Source organism: Dermacentor andersoni, chromosome 3 (genome assembly GCF_023375885.2).
Source record: "Dermacentor andersoni chromosome 3, qqDerAnde1_hic_scaffold, whole genome shotgun sequence".
NCBI classification, from domain to species: domain Eukaryota; kingdom Metazoa; phylum Arthropoda; class Arachnida; order Ixodida; family Ixodidae; genus Dermacentor; species Dermacentor andersoni.
In genome coordinates, this window is record NC_092816.1 from 194,808,341 (window position 1) to 194,828,402 (window position 20,062).

General features: G+C 45.9%; 1 protein-coding gene across 1 annotated transcript in view; it reads left to right on the forward strand.

Moving 5' to 3' along the window:
* The window catches only part of LOC129382927 (uncharacterized), a 30,327-nt gene extending 10,678 nt beyond the window's left edge, over window positions 1-19,649 (forward strand). Inside the window, exons 2-5 of the mRNA XM_055067145.1 lie at window positions 107-261; window positions 10,373-10,449; window positions 17,046-17,123; window positions 19,380-19,649. Coding sequence (XP_054923120.1) covers window positions 107-261; window positions 10,373-10,449; window positions 17,046-17,123; window positions 19,380-19,531 — 462 coding nt within the window. The 3' untranslated portion in view covers window positions 19,532-19,649. The remainder of the gene's footprint in view (window positions 1-106; window positions 262-10,372; window positions 10,450-17,045; window positions 17,124-19,379) is intronic.
* Window positions 19,650-20,062: the final 413 nt, after the last annotated feature.

Consider the following 20,062-nt stretch of genomic DNA (forward strand, 5'->3'; position numbering starts at 1 on the left):
CGCTATCGTAAGGGGGTCGAACTCTAGGCCTGATGCACATTTCGCAGGGCGCCATAGCCACTGGACCAGTGTGACTCTTTTGTTTTGTTTTTCCTTTGCTTTGCAGTGCGTCGTTGTGAAGAAGCTTTGGTACCTGACTTATACCTCACACCATTTATTGGAGCTTCCGAGCAATGCCACGTGTGTGCGGTTTGCCCTCGTTACACCAATCCACAGGGGCAAGGCTTTATCTCGACTTGAGTATAATCCAAACGGAACTGTGTAAGTTGCACCTTTGAAAGAGAAAAATTGCCATTGACAATAGTTCGAAGCTAATAATAAAAGCCCATATGACGTTGGAAATACTCTCGGTTGACGAAAATATTTTTCATGGGCCGTAGACCGAACCCGGGACCAGCGATTTTAGAGGGCTTTGCCTTTATCTTCTGAACTACCACATCCTTTATAGCCTCGTGTTACTGCCTAATAAATTAGCCTTTTTCCTCAGAACTAGATCTTGAAGAAGAAGAATCTAAACGTCCGCATTCGAGCGGGCTGGCCACTGAGAAGAAGGAGACAAAAGAGTATGAAAGGGTCTGCCTCCGCCATGGTCTCTATTTTCTAAAACTAACTCTGGTAAATACTGTAAATACATTCTTATTTCGTGCTGCGCCGACACAATTTCTTTTAAACTACCAGTGTGTATTTAACTTTTTGCTTTTGGAGAGTACTTTTCCATCTACCGTATTTCGCCAGAACAGGAGCCGATTCAAAAACCTTTTAGTACCTAAAAGCTGTATAGAATTGGCCTTCACATTTGTATTGCCTTCGCTAATTATGTGTCCAGCATCAGCGGTGGATGGAATCTGATTTTAGGTACATGTATATGCTAAGAACGTTTTGCGATTAGCGTCCCTGATTTGCCAATTTGCAGAGTACGCATGACGTTTAAACAGTCTGTAGAGCGGGACGACGAGCGCAGTGAAAATAGACGTCGACACCCTTAAAAAGATTGCTTCCTTTGGGACTTATCACACAACAATAATGGTCACCTATTGTGCGCGTCTTTCCTTTCTTTAGCGCTGCGCGCCCGGTACTTCCAATTTACGAACGGCATCGGAGTTATCAGCCTAACATAGCATTCTGGAGAAGAAAGTAGCGAGCGCAATGTTTTCGAAGGAAACGCAAGTAAGGCATATGGCTTATGTTGCGATGGGCCAAGATAAGCCCAATAGGGTGCAAACATTTTAGGAGCGTAGACCCAAACATGTGGGTAAGAATTACCGCGCGAGGCATAAAGGCGGTGGCCCACTCTATAGAGCAAGTTTATCTCGACTGCCGTATGACGCCTGCGAAGCAGCTTCGGACACACTGTGGTCGCGTGATATTTGTTCGTGCGGTATTACAAGCCGCAGCTTGGCCTGGAGTTTCACTTTCAATGTGAATTTGAACAAATCTCGATTGCTTTATTTAGCATTAAGGCTTCAGTTTAAACCTTATTTTTATGCTAAGCATTGGGCAACTTGTATGCATATGGTGGTTGTAGCCTGCGTCCCAGCTCGTCTTGAGGACATCTCGGTCATCGGTTACCCAGTGGCTAGTGGAACTAACAAGTCACCTATTCTCTTAAACTGCTGTCTTTCTTCAATTACAAACTGCAGTTCTCGTACAGTAGTTTCTTTTTATTTCGGTAGCAATAATATCGACACTCCAAGTGAGTTTTTGCCGCCGTTGTCGCTGTGAGGTTCCATGTATATTTAGGTATAGGTATGTTATAATGCCATGCCATGCTTTATGACATGCAGTATAAGCGGGTTATATTGACATGCCACGACATCACTAAAGGTGCTGATACCGTGTTTTATATTCCAGAAAAATGCGCAGTTCCACCCGAATGGCGAAGTACCGATTGCGATAGCAATTTATTAGATAATTGTACGAAGTAAGGATAGCAGTTTTATAGGCCGTATAAACTTGTAAACATTTGCTTACTAACTAAACTAACTATGATAGGATGTGTAAGCGTGACTGAGCGAGCAGGCAGAAAGAAACAGACACACAGAGACAGCGCTGTCTCTGCGTGTCTGCTCTTTCTACGTCCTTGTTCAGCCGCGCTTACCAATTCCACCATGGGTTCGAACCAACTAGCCCGTCAACACATTTTCACTAAATTAACAAGTGTGGTGTCACGCGCACAGTTACTCAAACACATCTCGCTTGAGGAGAGCCGATAGCGTCTGTGAAAATGCCGAAATTAGGAATTAGCCGTGAGCCAATTGCCCTCCGCTCACCTATCGCTTCAACGCGAACGAAACGTTGAAAGCACAGCGCATACGAAGCTACGGGCACTATGCTCACTCTGAAAACATCGCAGATCGCTTTGAAAATGAGGCCCGCGCGGGCCGACACTTAGGCGACATCGCAGATTGCTTTCGAGACACACGAGCGCCGGCAACGCTTCTTTGCGACATCCGCCAAAGGCATTTACTATGGAGTCCCTGATTCGCGTGTTCAAAGCCGTAGTAGACGCCGCGGTTGTCTCCACTCTGTACGGAGCGGCGGGCGAGTGGGACATCGAGACACCCTGGCAGCCGCCGGAGAAGAGCGCCCCTCCTCCCTCGCCTGGCCCCCCATGCCTCCCACGCCACAGAAAAAGGCACGCATCCGAGCCGCGTTCTTCGCTCGCGCACCCAAGATTGAACCGCGTTCGCCTAGTTCGCCGGCTTGCCCTCACAAGCTTTCCGTCATACGGAACCTCACGGCGACGCCGACGGCGAAAATGCGCCTGGAATGTCCAAGTCATTGCTATCGCAATAAAAATTATTCCTCAGAATTTTGACAATGACAGCCCAGACACAAATGCCATAAAGCAACACAGCGACAACGGCGACGCTTGATTTTTCTCTTATATCTTTTCAAAGTTAAAAATTAGGTGTGCGAAACAATATAAGAGTTGAAAGCTGAAAGTGATGTAATTTTATTAGCGTGGCTGTGCAAGACTTCCGTGATTGGCCATACAAAGAGGTTTTGAACATACGCGATGCGGCAAAGTGGCGGTAAATTCGCTAAGAAAGGGGTTGGCTTTAATTATTACACATATATGAAATTGTTTGATGGAAGGATTCAAACAGAGGGCCCCTAGCGCAACTGCTTGTTTTTAATTAGCCTACGTTTACTTCAATTCATAGTGCCGCTACAGCTACCGGTCTTACACTTCGTGTAATAATTACGAGTAATAACAGGTTGCCATTGCATTCATTGTTACGCAACTATCGCAAAAATTGTGATATGTTCTCTTAAAAAAAGTTCGTTCCCGATTACTAGTGAAACGACACAAGTGATTGAGCGAGCGCTTTGAGAACGACACACATGGTTTGCAATACATGTGGCCGCGACGACAAGAGATTCAAAATAGGGTTAGGTAGCATATGCAGCCTGTTACTGCATGCAGTTAGGAAGCTGTTAGAAACTTAGCATGGTGCCGTCACATTAAATGCTCTTGCTGCAGGTAAGCGAATGACGAAGCGACGAAACTATTGGACCTGCGCTCTTCTCGCTCTAAAGAGTGTTCTCACGTGTGCAGGGTGCAGAAGCTCAATCCTGAGAAATACAAATTGGAGTTTTCCGTTTGTCGCATAAGCAAGTTTGCGGCGGACTGCCTAGCAGTACCAGCATGTACAAAAGCAGCAGTCACACATTCAGCCAAGGTGATAAATGTAGCAGATAATTTCGAAAGCTTATTTCTTGATTAGTTGATTGCTTTATTGTTAAAAGGCCACGATCTGTCATGCAGGTAAATCCAATGGACAGGCAACGGAAAAATTTATTGTAGCTTGACGTCATGTGTCTTCCACTGCGCTCGAAATCTGCAGCATGGCGAAACTGCGCCCACGACCTGTATTCCACGAACAGATTCATCATAGGGGTCTCTTTTTTTTTGACGGCATACATTCCATGCGCCGACGCTTCCCGTGCATAAAATTCTCCAAAATTACCATTGCAGAGTGGTTCATATTCGCGCCGTGCACGCCGACGGACGCGCCACTGGTGGCGGCCTTGCGCAGAACACGTGGGAGAGGAGCCTGGCGCGCGCCGTAGCTTGTTGTGTCGTTGATCGTGCTTCTCTGTCTTATTCACGTTTTCAGAGCAAGATACGCAACACCATTCGCACGTGTGGGGTGGCCAAAGCTTCAGGGAATGTCGAAGAAGAATTGTTGCAGGGTGGGGGGGCTCAAATACCGGTGAAAACGTGCCGGCGATACGGTTCTAATCATTCCCGGCAAAGCCTCATCAGCGGGAGCAACTGTAGCAAAAATGGATCGTCGCTTCGAAGGGAAATTTCTTGTTCTCATCCTTTTCTTTGTCTCGTCGGTGTTTTTTTCCACTCAAATACCGGTGAAAACGTGCCGGCGATACGGTTCTAATCATTCCCGGCAAAGCCTCATCAGCGGGAGCAACGGTAGCAAAAATGGATCGTCGCTTCGAAGGGAAATTTCTTGTTCTCATCCTTTTCTTTGTCCCGTCGGTGTTTTTTTCCACTCGATCATAGACGCGTGAGCAACGAAGTTCGTCTGCAGTGCAGCATGAGGTTTAAAGGCATTTCGCTAAAGCTCGGAATGCTGTTTGCCGCTTATATTGTTTTCCGCTTCTTTATCGCGGTACGCTAGCTAGGCAGCACGACTGCACGAGCGCATTGCGTTGTATGTTAAAGCTACTGAAGTTTGCAAGAACTGAAATTGTTGGTTTCATGTGGCGCGGTAAATCCTCGCACCAGCTGTCGCACACTTCATGTTTTTACATCTATTTTATGCGTGGCTTTGCACATGTTTGACTGTTGCTAATTGCTCCATGCATAACTCTTGTCGATTCCTTTGAGCTGCGAAGTTTTCACCCTGCCTTGTTTGGAAAGGGTATAAATCACGCTGTGTCTTATCGGAATGATACCAAGGAAGTGCTTCTTTAACAGCTTTATTTTTCGCCCGAAGGCATCTTAAATATTGTTTGCGTTTTTGGAAATGAGTTTAGAAAATAGGTAGTTCAGGGCGAGAATTGCTAATAGCTGCTGCATATGGTATTTTTGTTCCATTTCTCGCTGAAATGTTCGTGTCCCGTTTGGGAAGTCATCACACCTCGATGCTGCCTGAGCAAACTTAACACGCCGAGTGATTTGTTTGTTTCACAACGTAGTCCATTCATGCATGTGAGTTTTGTACTCAACTGAATTCTTTCTTATACTTACGCTGCAGACGTCTGAACCGGGGCTTGCCGCCAGCGCTCATCAAATTTGGCTGGCGCTGCTCTGCCTTTAAATATATCACGTGGCACCTCTCTCTAGTAATATAAAAAAGTACTAAAAAGTTAGTCAGTCTTTAGCTTTGTACGTTTCCAAGCAGCTCCCTTGGGGAATTTAAAATTGCACAAACTCCAGCGGGACCGGTAGTTCATCGGCGTATGCAGCAGAATCGCATCGGCGGTACAGCACTAACACGCGCTTTTATTAACGCGTGTGTTTGGTGACTTCGTTGGCTAGTGTACGCATTTCCATCAATAAATTGGCAATTACTCTTCTTGAGGCGACTTCCACTGCACTTATTATGCGATGTCACATGTATTCATCGGCATAAAAATCACAACGGCATATGCAGACATTGCACCGTGCGGATTTGTTTGATATAAGTTTGCACTAACGACGGGTGTTTATTATTCAGGTACAGAAGCAGCATTGCGGCAAGGGTAGAATACAAAAAAAACCATCGAGAGATCGCATCACTCAACAGAAGTTATCGGCTAGTGAACATGATCTCCACGTCATGTAAATGGGGTTCATGGCGTTTGTCTGCGGGACACACCTTGCACGTATGTGGGCCTTGTTGTCTCAAACACCGGTAACATCGTGTTCATACCCGCTCGCACAGAGGTCAGCATCTTCCCTACAGCTGTCACCGCAGAAGAAGCAGCCTGGCACCCTAACAGAGGAGAAATCGCAGCCGCGAACTTCAGCCTTCCTTGCTGCAAAGGGTTGCCGTTTGCTACTGCTCCCGCGTGTACTGTCGGAAGCGTCCGCTAGATGGCTTTCAGTGACGCCTCTATAGGCGGCGCACGAGGACTATATACAGCGGTTTCGCGTGTTCGTTTCCAGTCACTGGATTCGCACATTCGGAAACCAACTACAGTGTCATTTCAGGCGCTTTCGAACCACATTTCGGAAACCCTGCTTAGACAACGTTGAACAACCACTGAGCAAGGGCGCTGAGTGTTCATGCTAACTGGAATTCACACTCCCAGGAAGGATATAAAATACCCGACTGCATATTTAGATTTAACCATTAGTTACATGTACATCTTTATCACTAATGAATAATTTGATAGCATGAGCGATAGGGCAAGCTGAAGACCAGATATGCTTGATCCCGCTTCGTTTAGGTCAAGAAAAAGTAAAATGCGGAACATGTGCTGTCTAAGCTCATGCAAAAAAAAAAAATATTTTTGTTTCCGCGCACGGTGGTTCTGCGGAAATCCGCAATATGGAAGAAGTTTCATAAGCGGTACCCACGGCAAAAGATCACCCAAATACATAGGTAACAAAATCTAGTTGCTCTGAAAGAAAATTGTAACTAAAGTAATAGTTCTGAGCCAACCAGAGACTGTCATGTCTTGAGGCGCGGTCACTCTACCGTCACAATTATGCAAAAAGCCAAGATACAGCAGGGGAAGGCCAAAGTATTCGGTTACTTGAAGTGAGAAACAGAAATTGAGCCAACTACCGTTAAAGCAGAGGCTTCTTATATTCTCATTCATTTCAAATTATCTAGCGAGGAAGATTACCCGTCATTTTGTCAAAGAGCTTTTAAGTTCAAGTTCAGCTTTCCAGCACTTCAAGTCATGGTTAATCCGGCGTCGCACTGTAATCACCTAACGTTCTGATTAGATCAGATAGTACAGCAGCTGTCCCTCCCTGATAGGCGTTTGAGCCGGATTAGAGCCCCTCACGACCAAAAAGTTTTTATTTAACTGCGAAGCCTTCTTTTGAGAACAGAAACCTGTATGACCTTTCATTTGGGCGTCACGACTTTGTCGAATGAAAACATTTATCCGCCTTGAGGACCTGCACATAACTCATCGCCTATTGCGTGTTTGGGTGCGGCGCGTTCTCGATTACTGTAGCCTCGCTCAGTGATCGCCTAGCCTCCTGGATGGCTCTAAAGGGAGAGCGACTGTGCGAGAAAGACGAGGGTCCTGGGTTGGCCCAATGGCTGCACGAAGGGAAATTCCTCAACGGAAAAACCTTCTTTTTATTGTGAGGAAGCTGCAGTGGTTTCGTTTATGAATTCGTGCTCCTGTTAGATGTATGACAATTGGACCGCATCATGCGACGGTGACCTACATAGGAATCTGTTATCATAGGCGTCAGCATAACTTAGCCACTTCAACGCGAGCAGTATCGCGTCTGCCTTTGTTTTAACATACATTTCGTAATCTCCCGTGCTCTTAGAGTACACTTCAGGTCACAGCTATGGTTCGTTTACAGCGTCTGACCTTCTAAACGACGACATTGGTTTCTAACGACGTTCAATTACTGTCCCAAGAACTTCGTTATAATGATGTTTTACTATAATTATGTCCTTGTTTAGAGACGGGGGGGGGGGGGGGAAGGCAATATTTGCTGATGAACTCAATGTGAAACTGAATGGTAAAGTGTTCACTTTTTTACATATTCGGTGCTAAAGATCCAAAGTGATGTTAAGCGCCAGAAACAACTTTTCGCTTTGATTTTCGCTAAAAAATGCCCACTGTTGCAGCACTAAGATTCTATTTGGACGTGGGTGGCACAAATTCTTCTTAAGAAGTTCATAAAAATACGGTAGTGAAATGCCAATAGAATATATCTTTTAGGCGCCTATACATTGAGACAAACTTACAGACGTCCATTAAGTCCACACTTCGCGTGTTCGGCGAAAAAATGCAAGGGAATTTCAAGGTGCGTGACAGAAATGAATTGTGTTCTTACTTGCCGTCTGTAGTAACAAACCCCTGAAGTGTTCCCTTTGAATCTCCAACCCTGCGACTCCTTCGAGCACATGGCCACACTTTCAAAAGAGTGAGTTGCTCATTAGTCATTACTGGCTTGTGCACTGCTAACATCCAAGGAAATAACGTCCGAGTATTGTATGCTGCAGCCTGCACAATAAATATTCTTTAAGACCTATTGACAACGGTGTTATCAGAGCGATAACAGCGAATATACTATAGTGGACAAGCCTTAGAGGAAAAGGGGGAGAGGGAGAGAGAGCACATAGCACAGCACACACACATCGTCCGTTGGAGTCCATCAATCTGGCATGGTACGTGACATCACTCTCACAGCCGCTTGTCCAATCCAGTCTCTTTCAAAAATCGAAGTAGTCCCTTTGTCGCCTTCACCTGCGATGTCTTCTGTCGGCGGCATGTGAAAATCGTGTCGAGGGACAATGGTCTACTGTCAAGGTGCGCTAGAACAGATGCCAGGTACTGTCGCTGAACATTATATTCAGGACAGTCGCACAGAATATGTTCCAGCATCTCCTCGCAAAGACAGGCATTACAGAGAGCGTTGTCGGCCATTCCAATGCGGAAGGAGTAAGATTTCGTGAAAGCTACCCCTAGCCATAAGCGATAAAGCAGGGTCGCCTCTCTTCGGCGGAGTCCAGTTGGCATATAGAGATGCATCAACGAGGGCAAATGGTATTGACGGTTGCTCTGGTTGGTCTGGCTGTTTGGTGTGCACCATAGAGATAGCGTGATCTCCTGTGCAAGCACTCGAAGTCTGCTAGCTGCGTCGGATCGTGAAAGCGGTATGGCCTCTTCTTGTGCGTCTTCAAGAGCTGCCCGAGTGGCATTATCCGCATCTTCGTTTCCAGTGACGCCGCAGTGACTTGGCAGCCACTGAAACGTCACGTGGTGTCCTTTCTCCTGTGATGTATGTAGTAGGCATCTAATGTCGAATACGAGCTGTTCGAATGGCCCGCGACGCAGAGCTGATAGTACAGATTGTAGGGCTGCCCTTGAGTCGCTGAAGATTGACCATTGTCGAGGTGGCTCCCGATTGACGAAGCGAAGTGCAGCGCGAAGAGCAGCTAGTTCAGCAGATGTCGATGATGTTGGGTGGTCAGTCCTAAAGCTGATGGTAATAGCTTTTGCTGGGACAACCACAGCACCGGACGAACACTGCATGTTTGTGGAACCATCCGTATAAATGTGTTCACTGTCCGCGTACCTCTCGTGCAGAAGAAGCAGAGACAGTTGTTTCAGCACAGGCGACGACAGTTCAGACTTTTTCCCGATTCCTGGTACACTGAGATGGACTGTGGGGCTGATAAGACACCAAGGGGGTATCGATGGTTTAGATGCAGCGGTGAAGCCCGATGGAAGTTTGTCGTTGTATTTGATGATAGTTTTAGAGAATGATGATTGGTGCCTGTCTGAAGGTAGTGCTGCAAGGTGGTGATAGGTGGCACGTGCAAAATGTCTGATGTGCGTTCTCAGGGCTTCCACCGTAATGTGAGTTCGCATTGGATGGTCCCGAGCAATCGCAAGAGTTGCCTCTTTTGACGTGCATCTGGGCAAACCAAGGCAGACTCTGAGTGCTTGAGCTTGTGCTGCCTGCAGAACACGAATATTTGTCTTGCAGGTGTTGGTCAGTACAGGTAGACTATATCTTAGAAAACCGAGAAAGAGAGCTCTGTAGAGTTTAAGCATTGCGTCTACTGACATCCCCCACGTCTTTCGTGTCAAGTATTTAAACACCTGGGAAGTTGCTGTCAGGCGCTGTTTCATGTAGGCCACGTGCGGGCTCCAACAGAGGTCTCGGTCAATAATTACTCCAGGGAATCTGTGGGTTCGGACATAGGAAATGGTCCGCCCATTGATTGAGATGATATATTTAATATCCCCCATCCTTCTCTAACGTGTAGGGTAGCAAACCGGTTAAGCTAAACTGGTTAACCTCCCTACCTTTCCTTCTCCACTTTTTCCTTCCTTCCTTTCTTCCTTAGAGGAAAAAAAGAACACGTTCTTAGTGATGCACCCTGACGACGTTTGGTATCAAATTTTGTTTACAAGATGCTTCCATACCGCTAGCACATATGGTACCCTGAAGTTAGTGTGCCCTGTGGTGTCCTGTGTAGGCAAGCTGTTCAGCCTTGAACTATTGCCTTGATTCCAGAAATGTACCTTTGATTAAGAATTTACTATTGATTAAGGCGGCTGGTCCTTCGAAGAAATGGTGGTAAGGTTTAACTACGCATATTAGCGAAATGGAAGATGCACAATTTTTTATCCTTTCGTGATGCCACACTGAGCAGCATCTGCTCTTGAATTAAACCTATAAATCGCACATATTCTATCACCTTTGCAGTTACGTCGACAGCACCTATGAATCAACTGGTGGAGAGCGTGCCAAGAATGTCATCTACTCACGACACCTTCCTAACGGTAAATGTTATATATGTATGTTACGACCACCTCTGGGCAAAGAAAATTGATTTATTGAAACAGTATGATCTTGATGTAATATATTACACACACTTAAGCGGGTAAAATGTAGACGAGAATGTTGTTTGCAGGGGTGCTACAACCAAAACCTATTCCAAATTTTTCTATTCCAATTCTGCAATCTGTTTTTCATGATTGGTCAAAAAATCTCCGGGGCACCTCCACTTCGTCTGTCTCTCACGCGACGTCACGAAAATGGCGAAAGCACCCGATCTGATGTGATGTGTGCACACTGATTATGCATGATTAGTCCAAAGGAAAGAAAAATAATTATTTCTGATTCGATGCCTTTTTGGCCATAATACTCTGCCATTGATGAAATGCTTTCGGGCTGCGCCCACTTTACTTGTTTGCCACGCGACGTCACAAAACCGCGAAAACTCACTGCGTCAAAGTGGTGTGTACACTTTAAAGATGCATTAATAAGCCGAACAAAACTTAGTTTTTTTCTGAATAGCCGTAGGCTGCCTCGTTCCGAAAGGAATAGAAGATGGCTGTCCGCCAATGCTCTGACGCTAGCGCAAAGCGGTCGGAGAGGATGGGTTTATTTTCATATAACAAACATATTTTTTTTTTCATTTTTCCGTGGAAGTATAACGTCATCGAGCCCTTTCGGCACGTATACGACGTCGCTGTGCCAACACTTCTTTGCTGAGGAGCCGTTCAAGAGGAATTTTGAGCGTTCCGTTTCTGGCCGCCGCGATATTCTAATAGCCACCGGAAGCTAAGGAAGCGGAAGCGGGCAAATCGCAGACGCCGGCATCGCTCTCTTCATCCAGTTATCTACTTTCACTGTGCTGGTTAGGCCCTACTGAAACCCTGTCCAGTTTAGCGCGCTCGTCGACTCTTTACAGGCGATTCTACAAGAAAATCCGCTCAATGTAGGCGATGCTATTCGCTTAAAAACAAAAGAAAAAGTGGCGTCCTATAAACGAAGAGCGCGTTTCATTGGGCTTTTCAAACAACGCTGTGGGTTACCGCCCGACGGTTGCATCGGTGGCGACGTAAATTTGACGTCAGGAAATTGGAATAAAAACAGACTGGAACAGTTTTACATTATCGGGCCCCTGGAGTGTAATACAACATTCGCCTTCTTCTACGCTAAGGGAGCAGTGAAAAATAATAATATCTGGCTCGTTCTTCGAATAGGAAGATGCAAATCCAAAATGAACAGAAGCAAGAAAAAGGAGCGAGACACGCTCACGTCATTCGCTTTCTCGTTCGCTTCCTTTTATGACGAAGGCTTTCTTCTGCACTTGACACGTTCGTTAGTTTTATATTGGACTTCAACATGGTTTGAGACTTAAAGGGCCCCTCACCAGGTCTGGCCATTCTGATCTGGCAAGCAGGGTGCATACAATGCGCGCTAACGATCGTCTGTCTTAGCCTTTCATCGCTACGCGCCGTCGCAAGAGCTTGAAACCCCGCCGTGGTGCTTTAATTACTAGCTATGGCGTTGCGCTGCTAAGCAAGAGATCGCGGGATCGAACATCTGCCGCGGCGGCCGCATTTAGACGGGGGAAATGTTAAAATCGCCCGTGTACTGTGCGTTGGGCGCACGGTAAGGAACCCCAAGTGCTCAATATTAACCCGGAGTCCCCCACAACGGCATGCATTATAATCAGGTCGTGTTTCTGGCACGCTAAACAAGAAAACTTATTTTAATTATTGAGCCTAAATTTCTAACCGAACGCCGTTCGCCCTTCTCCTCGCGGGCGCGGCGCTCCCAGCCCGGAAGTTGACGGTTCACGCAACAAGTGCACCTACGTACATAGTAGTGCAACGACTTCGCTCACTCTGACACGTGACTTCGAGAGTTATTCAAGGCAACATAAGTTATTTGTTTTTATTCTTTTGCTTTAATACACGAACTAAAGTTTAAGGGAATGATCAAATATACAAACCAAATGTCTTCGTGATTTTCTTTTACGTCTTACCGTAGCAAGAGATATCTACTTCCGTTTCGTCTGCTTGTTCCCACGTCGTGCAGTAGCGAACCCAGAGAACGAGCCTATGTCACTTTCTCCGGCATTCCAGTGCCGCCATGAGTCTCCTTCGTCCTCTCGCGTCGGCCCCAGTGCTTGTGATTGTGGCAATTACTCAACTTGTACGTGTAATCAGGTGTTCTTTTTCAGAGCGCGCAAAATCTTCCGTTGCGCTAAAGGAGACAAACGCAACCACTCGCGCATGAGACTGTCACTGAAATTGCGCCACCCAGTAAAAGCGCGAGAAAAAGAAAAGAATAGAATGAAGGCGGAGCCCATGACGCATGTGTCATTAAATCTTTCGGCTACGCTATTGGAGAACGCAGGGTAGGCATTTCGCGTACGGAGGCTACATGGGACATGTGGAGACAGCGTCTATGATAGCGGTGACCATAACCTCCTGAAATCATGGGTTCGTGGCACTTCAAATATTTTGATCTCTGCTATTAGCGAACTATCTTGAAAAATTCTTGCGGCAGAACATTCTTTAGAGGGCACGTAACAGCTTCCAGCGTATAACCGAAATTTGCTGTGTGGCATGGTGAGGGGCTCTTTAAATAAAGAATAAAAACCACCGATCTAGACAGCCTCTTGCGACTGGATGTTAAGGTTAACATATCGCGTGGGCAAACAGAAAAACAATGGTCTACCGATTTGCTCTCCGACCACGTGGGTTGTGCTCTCCCTCATCGACCTGAGTGGCCGTCGCACTGAGTATATAGAGGCACGCGATGCCAGGAAACAATGATCGCGAACACTCTCCACCATGAATCGTTTTGAAACTACGTTAATTCTATTCACTGTAGTCGCCTACAAAACGTTCACGAAATTGTTAAGCAAGTGCACGCGTTATTTCTATTGACCTTCTAGCAATCAACGATGATAACCAGGTCTAAACAATATGATTTTGCTAATTTGCTCGGCATAACTACTTCTGTTCTTCTTTACGACAGCAGATTCATTTTGGGACGTTGACTTCTTCTTTACCACCATAAAGCGTACAACATACTCTGCATGATAAGCGTAATACGGGTTCTCGTGTAAAGACGGAAAGAACATAGGAAATGGAAATAAGCAGCATTTATACCACAGTAACAAAATGATTTTTAACATCAGATCGGAGAAGTTAAAAAAGCTCGTGTAATCATTATATATGACCTGCGCAAGAATAAGATTTTCTGGTCGATACCATCAGATAAAGAATGGAAAATAAAACCACCACCTTGCACAACCGAGGTATCTGCTGCTTACGCTCTGCGGATGCCATAAAAACATAAATGTGACGCTCTTAGGTGCATAGTGACTTGTTTACCATAGTCAGAAATGAGGAGTGCGCCGCAGGGCAGACATTAGCGAAATGGCGCTCATCCGCAGAATCAAGGGCCTCTGTAAGGATGGCGAGCGATAGCACGTGATCTTCATGGTAGGCGGCAAGTTTCAGACCCTGTGGTAGTATTGCAGGTTCACTCGAACAGTTTACGGCCCATAAGTTGGTGCATCCCTGAACAACTGACAGCGTGCAATAGGGTATCAGTACATTCCTCTTGATGCAACTCAGGTGAACGGGCTCCACGGTAGCGTCAAACGTTCCGTCGGTGGTGGGGAAACAGGCGACTGAAACACACGTTGCGGATAACGGAGGCACAACTGTATCACGGGATACACAAAGCACACTTTCACGATACGGTGGGGCTTCCATAAACGCCGCAGCAAAGCTCGTACCTACACTGATTTCACCCGTTTTGCAGTCGACGGTGGCACCACACAGTTTCAAAAAATCAAGACCCAGGATTACGTCATGCGTAGAATGAGGTAGAACAGCGAACTCCGCGTTAAATATTTGACCACCCAAGGTAACGTCTACATTACACACGCCCACAGGATACAACAACTCCCCACTCACTCCGCGAAACGTATCGGCACGGTCCCAGCGAAACATCACCTTTCGTCCTAGGAGGCTTTTAAACGCAAGACTCATCACTGAAACGGTTGCTCCCGTGTCCACTAAGGCCATGGATGAAACCCCGTCAATTAATACAAACACCTTATTCTTAAACATACAAATGGTTGGAGGTATCTCTGTCGATATCGAAGATTGTCCAGCGACCTCACCTCCAACGGCCGCGCTGGCTAGTTTTCCGGAGGTGGCGACGGGTATCGACGCCGCGGAGAGGGCGACCGGCTTACACGAGGAGCGGGTGGTGGTGTCAAGCTGCGATCGGATGCTGGAGAACGGTTCCGTAGCGTCTCCGGGTGCTGGTGAGGCAAGCTCCCTAAATATGTGTGCGAGGGCGAATATGTTTCGCCCAGAGGAGCGCGGTACCGCCTAGACATCGTCGATTGGTCGAACCTCGGTGGTTGGCGGCGATTGCAGTACCTGGCAATGTGACCCAAGTCGCCACAGCTATAGCACACAGGTAAACGACGACGATCGATGAACTGCCCTTCGAAGCGCTCAGCCGTGGGGGGTCGTGTAGCAGAGCGGAGCGGCTGAGCCTGCTGCACAGGAGGAACGGTCGGTCTGCGTGCAAACCTGCTGGGGCGAGGGTGTTCTGCTGGTCGGTGTTCGGGCGTAAATGTGTCCTCACGTGGCCATGGAGCACCTCTGTGGTTGACGTCTGTGACACATACCGCCGGTTGCCAGGAAGCGCAGGGTGCGGCAGGCGCCATGTGTTGCGGGTAATAAGCGTCAGGTTGTCGTATGACGTCGCGCGCAAGTTCCTGGTGCCGCAGCAGTTCTTCACGCACGATCTGCCGTATAGTAGACGAAAGATCGGCAGACGGGCTCTCATCGACGCTGGCAATGGTTGTCACATTCGCCAGGCGTCCAAACTTTGGCACAATGCGACGTGTTTTCAACGTCTCAAACGTACGGCAATGACGCACGACATCTGATACGGAATCAACGTGTTCCCGACTTATGAGGAAATTGTATACATCTTCTGCAATTCCTTTGAGGAGATGTCCGACTCTGTCTTCCTCGGACATCTGCGGATTTACGATTTTGCACAGCTTGAGGATTTCCTCTATGTAAATAGTGCATGTTTCTCCAGGAGCTTGAGCTCTTTGGGCAAGTGTCCTCTCGGCGCGTTTCTGTTTGGCGTGGGTGTCGCCAAAACACTTCTTAATTTCCTCGACAAAGTGCTCCCACGTTGTTAGGGAGTCTTCGTGGTTTTCATACCACATCAGCGCTGTCTCACTCAGAAAGAGTGCAACATATTCAAGCTGAGTGACAGAATCCCAACGGTTGTAGCGGCTCACCCTTGCGTAGTGCATCAGCCACTCGTCGACGTCTTCACCCACTTTTCCCGCGAACGAGCGTGGTTCCATGTAGTGCCGCAAAGGTCCAACTGGCGCTGACCTTTGAGAAGGTGAAACTACTGCTGGCATTTGTCCACCTCCGTCCTGAGCCATAGGGAAGGTCGTTGGCAAGAGACCGGCAAGACGACGGCTCCGGCGAAGTTCTAGGTGTTGCGACTCCGTGGTACGTTCTGTCGTACCTCGCACCTCCACCACTCTGTTACGCCCACAAAAGGCGTTACTTTGAAGCCGGGTAGAGTTAGAAGCGATGGCCTTGGTCAACTGAGCGCCTGTCGAGATTCAGCCAGCCAGCCACACGTCGTCGTCCTCGTTCACTACCCTCCGGTGCCCCCGCATACTCTTTTTTGAGGCGTGAACCCACTATGCACCTAAGCGCGTCACATTCGTGAACCCACTATGCACCTAAGAGCGTCACAATATTTTTCTTCTGTAAAAAAAAAGATGAGCACGAGCAGTTATTCTAAATTTCGTGTATTTTATGTGAAATCCGTATTTTATCTTCACGTAAGGTAATACGTAAATTCATTCATCTTGTGGATCACGGCACACTTTTGTTGGCGCAAATACACACACACACACACACACACACATATATATATATATATATATATATATATATATATATATATATATATATATATATATATATATATATATATATATCAACGAGTAGAGAGGGGGTTAACCGAGGGTCCCGATTTTTATTAGTCATACCATCAGAAGCCAACAAACACTGACACCAAGGACAACATAGGGGAAATACTTGTGCCTAATAAATGAAATAAAGAAACAATAAATTAATGGAAATTAAAGTGGATGAAAAAACAACTTGCAGCAGGTGGCAACCGAACCCACAACCTTCGCATTTCGCGGGCGATGCTCTACCAACTGAGCTACCGCGGCGCTCTTTCCCCATCCACTTTCTTGGGTATTTATGTGTACTAGTAGAACCCTGGGAGTGTTAGCCAGCGCCACCACTCAGAGACCTTGGCGGCGGGCGTGGAACGTTCTTTTTCACCCCTTTAATTTCCATTAAGTTATCGTTTCTTTATTTCAGTTATTAAGCACAAGTAATTTCCCCTATGTTGTCCTTGGTGTCAGTGTTGTGTGTATATATATATATATATATATATATATATATATATATATATATATATATATATATATATATATATATATATATATATATAGCAATAGCTTGTTTTACATGGCTCTAATCTGTTTTCGCAGGTGCCGTGCACAGGTTCGACGTTTTGTACAACGACTGCGATAACTGCAAGATCTACAGTAGTCAAAGCTCTACAGGTGGTAAGCATGGATGCAAGGCACCGCCGCTCTTCTCTATACTCTACAATCTACTATCTGGTTTATTAGGCGCGATTCTGGCTGCTTCTTAACTGACTTTGCCCATGATACCAGTTACTGTAAAAATAGAACCAACTATCCCTGTTCCAAAGCAGGATCATAGAGGTAACATTAGGAATACAAAACATGCCTAAAAAGCTGCTGTCAACCAAGCGCTGCATCGCAAGAAAACCGTTGAAGTGTAATGTGTGCTCGGAGATAGATGCTGGAATATTTGCTAAGTTGCACGTGCGGCGTCGTTCTTACTTCAGCATAGCTACAGGCAGCTTAAACGGAGATGTTTAGGCATGTTAAGGTTTAGGAAATTGCTATCAGGGACGTATGCGCCATGCATTGCACGAACTCGTAGGAAACCGTTTATGAGTGGCTCGTGTGCGCCCTCTCCTGTTTTGTGCAGTGCTTATGGAATGATCTACTTTGATAACATACGCATCTTTAGAAGAGGAGGTTGATACCTGGCTACTCATGCATACTAAGTTTTGGAGGGAACTCGTAGCAAGGGCCGGAATCATCACGTGCTGTGTCAGCCATGTATCAGCTACCATTCTTGTGTAACCAGAGGCGCGAAGCATCATTGGCGTTCCCTCGATTCGTGAGCCGCTGTCATCGTGGCTTCCGCCACACTACGCCGTGACACTTCACGCAACATACCTAGACGGCGCCTGTTGGCAGACCGATCACAAAGCGCGAAGGCCAAAACGTTCTGTGTACACAGTGCTGAAAATCTTCCCCTGACGGAAAATTTTCAGTTCGGCAAACGATGAGTCAACATGGACGATGACTCGATGTGCCGACGTCGTGTCAACACGAAACAACAAAAAAAACAGGCACCTAAACGGCAGACTACAGGTAACGGGTAAAAAAATGCAATTCTTGGAACCCTCCTTCGTTAGTACCGTTAACAAAGCGCTGTGGTTATTTGGCACATTTGTTAGCTAAAGGGCACGCTCATCGCCTCAGATTCCTTAGCAAATTAGACGCGATGTCGTGACTAAATGAAAAATTTGTGGCGGTGGTTCCTAATAAAGTAACAGTGTTTTGCCCACATATCGTTGCTCTTCGTTCTCATGCGTTGTAATCACTGCGGGATTGTTAACGAAAGATTAGACAATGGACCAAAGCAACTCGCCACCCGTTTTACTGACAAGTAGCGATTCTCACTCCTGCGTGAACTTTCTTGAAGAGATCAGCAAATTGCGCAAACAAATAAAACACCGTTCGTAAGGGTACTACGAACACTTCACTTGCTATATAAAGTTCAAAGTTACGGAAATTAGCAACTGTTCAAAGCTGTTGTATTTTCCTCGTGCGAAGCTTAGTAGTTTCATTGTGCTGACGAAGAAACGAGGCTCTCCTAGAAAAGGCTAAACATATTGTATTCGTTGCATGCCCAGCTGCGTCGAGTGAGCTATGCTTTCTTCTTAGCTAGAAGTGATCAATGCTGAGCATTTGCGTTTTTTTACACGGTACTGAAAAGTTCACATAACTTTCACCAATCCATCGTGGTGGCTTAGCAGCCGAGGGGCTGTACTGCTGAGCATGAATTCGCGGACTCAAATTCCGGCCGTGGCGGCCAAATTTCGGTAGGGGTCAAATGCAAAAAGGCCAGTTTGCTGTGCATTGCAAGACCCCCCAGGTGGTCAATATCCTCAGAGATCTCCACAACCAAGTGCTTATAATGAGATCGGGATGCGGCCACATAAACTCCACAACTACAAAAAAGAAATAATAAATTTGACCAAAGTTTCAAATACGTCGCGCTGAGTTGACAGATGAAACCAACAGCATGGTTTTTAAAATTGTTCTAAGCTACTCAGACCAACAATATACCGCACTTGCTAATGGATCAGTTAAGACCGATTAGTTAAATTCTTAGACGTTCTTTTTTAAGAATAAGGGACCAACTGGAAACATGTTACAGCTGCAAAACCCACGATATGTGCTGCTGCATATTTAAGTCTCATTTTCGATAATGAGCTTAAATTATGTTAGCGAGCGTTTAAAAAAAATTCTTCGTCAGCGAAGAAAATGAAAAACTATGTGCGGCTGATCTTGTGCGTGCACGAGGTTACTGCATTTACTCTTTGGTCGAAGTTACATAAAAAAAGACTGCAGTAAGGTAACGCGATTTCCTTGCATTGCTTACTTTGAAAGCGATCTTTCACTCCACTCAATTATTCGTTTGTTTGTTTTTTGCAGCAAAAGAATGCTGGGTGTATATTGCTCAAACTGCCATGAACAAAGAAAATATCCACTGCCACTTCATTTTTGACTTGTTGTGTGGGCCTTCATACAGATACATTCGATCAGACGCCAGCTGCCTTGCGGCTAAAGGAACCAAAGCTCTGTAATGTTTGCTTGGTTTCAGCAAAAAAAGTGTACCTTCTTTTATCTTTGTGTGACATGAAAAATGTTTCTGCTATGCCTGATAAAGTACATAATAAAATACATAATAAGTACATGATCAAATTTCTTGTCGTTTATTTACTTTTTACAAGTACTAATTCATTTCAAGTAAATAAGTCAAGAATAATATGTTAAGTGCGAGTCTTGTGCTTCTTACCACACATACTGCGTTTCATTGTAGTCATATAAATTCCTGCACAAATGTTGATTGGGCATTTCGCCTATATAAAATACCGCGGTCCAATCGCACATTTAGAAGTTATCTTCTGGGTGTGCTAAACAAGATGCATCGGCAGGTGAGACACACATTGCAAAGAAAACTCTTCTATTTGCGTGTTCACTTTGTACGAACTTCGATAGTGTTGTATGTACCAGTTTACGGACAAAATGCTTTTTTGCGGTATATGAAGAGGGCAGCGATGGGCTCGACTAATTACATTCTTCCAAAGCCAATCAGACCGTCATTGCAATGGCAA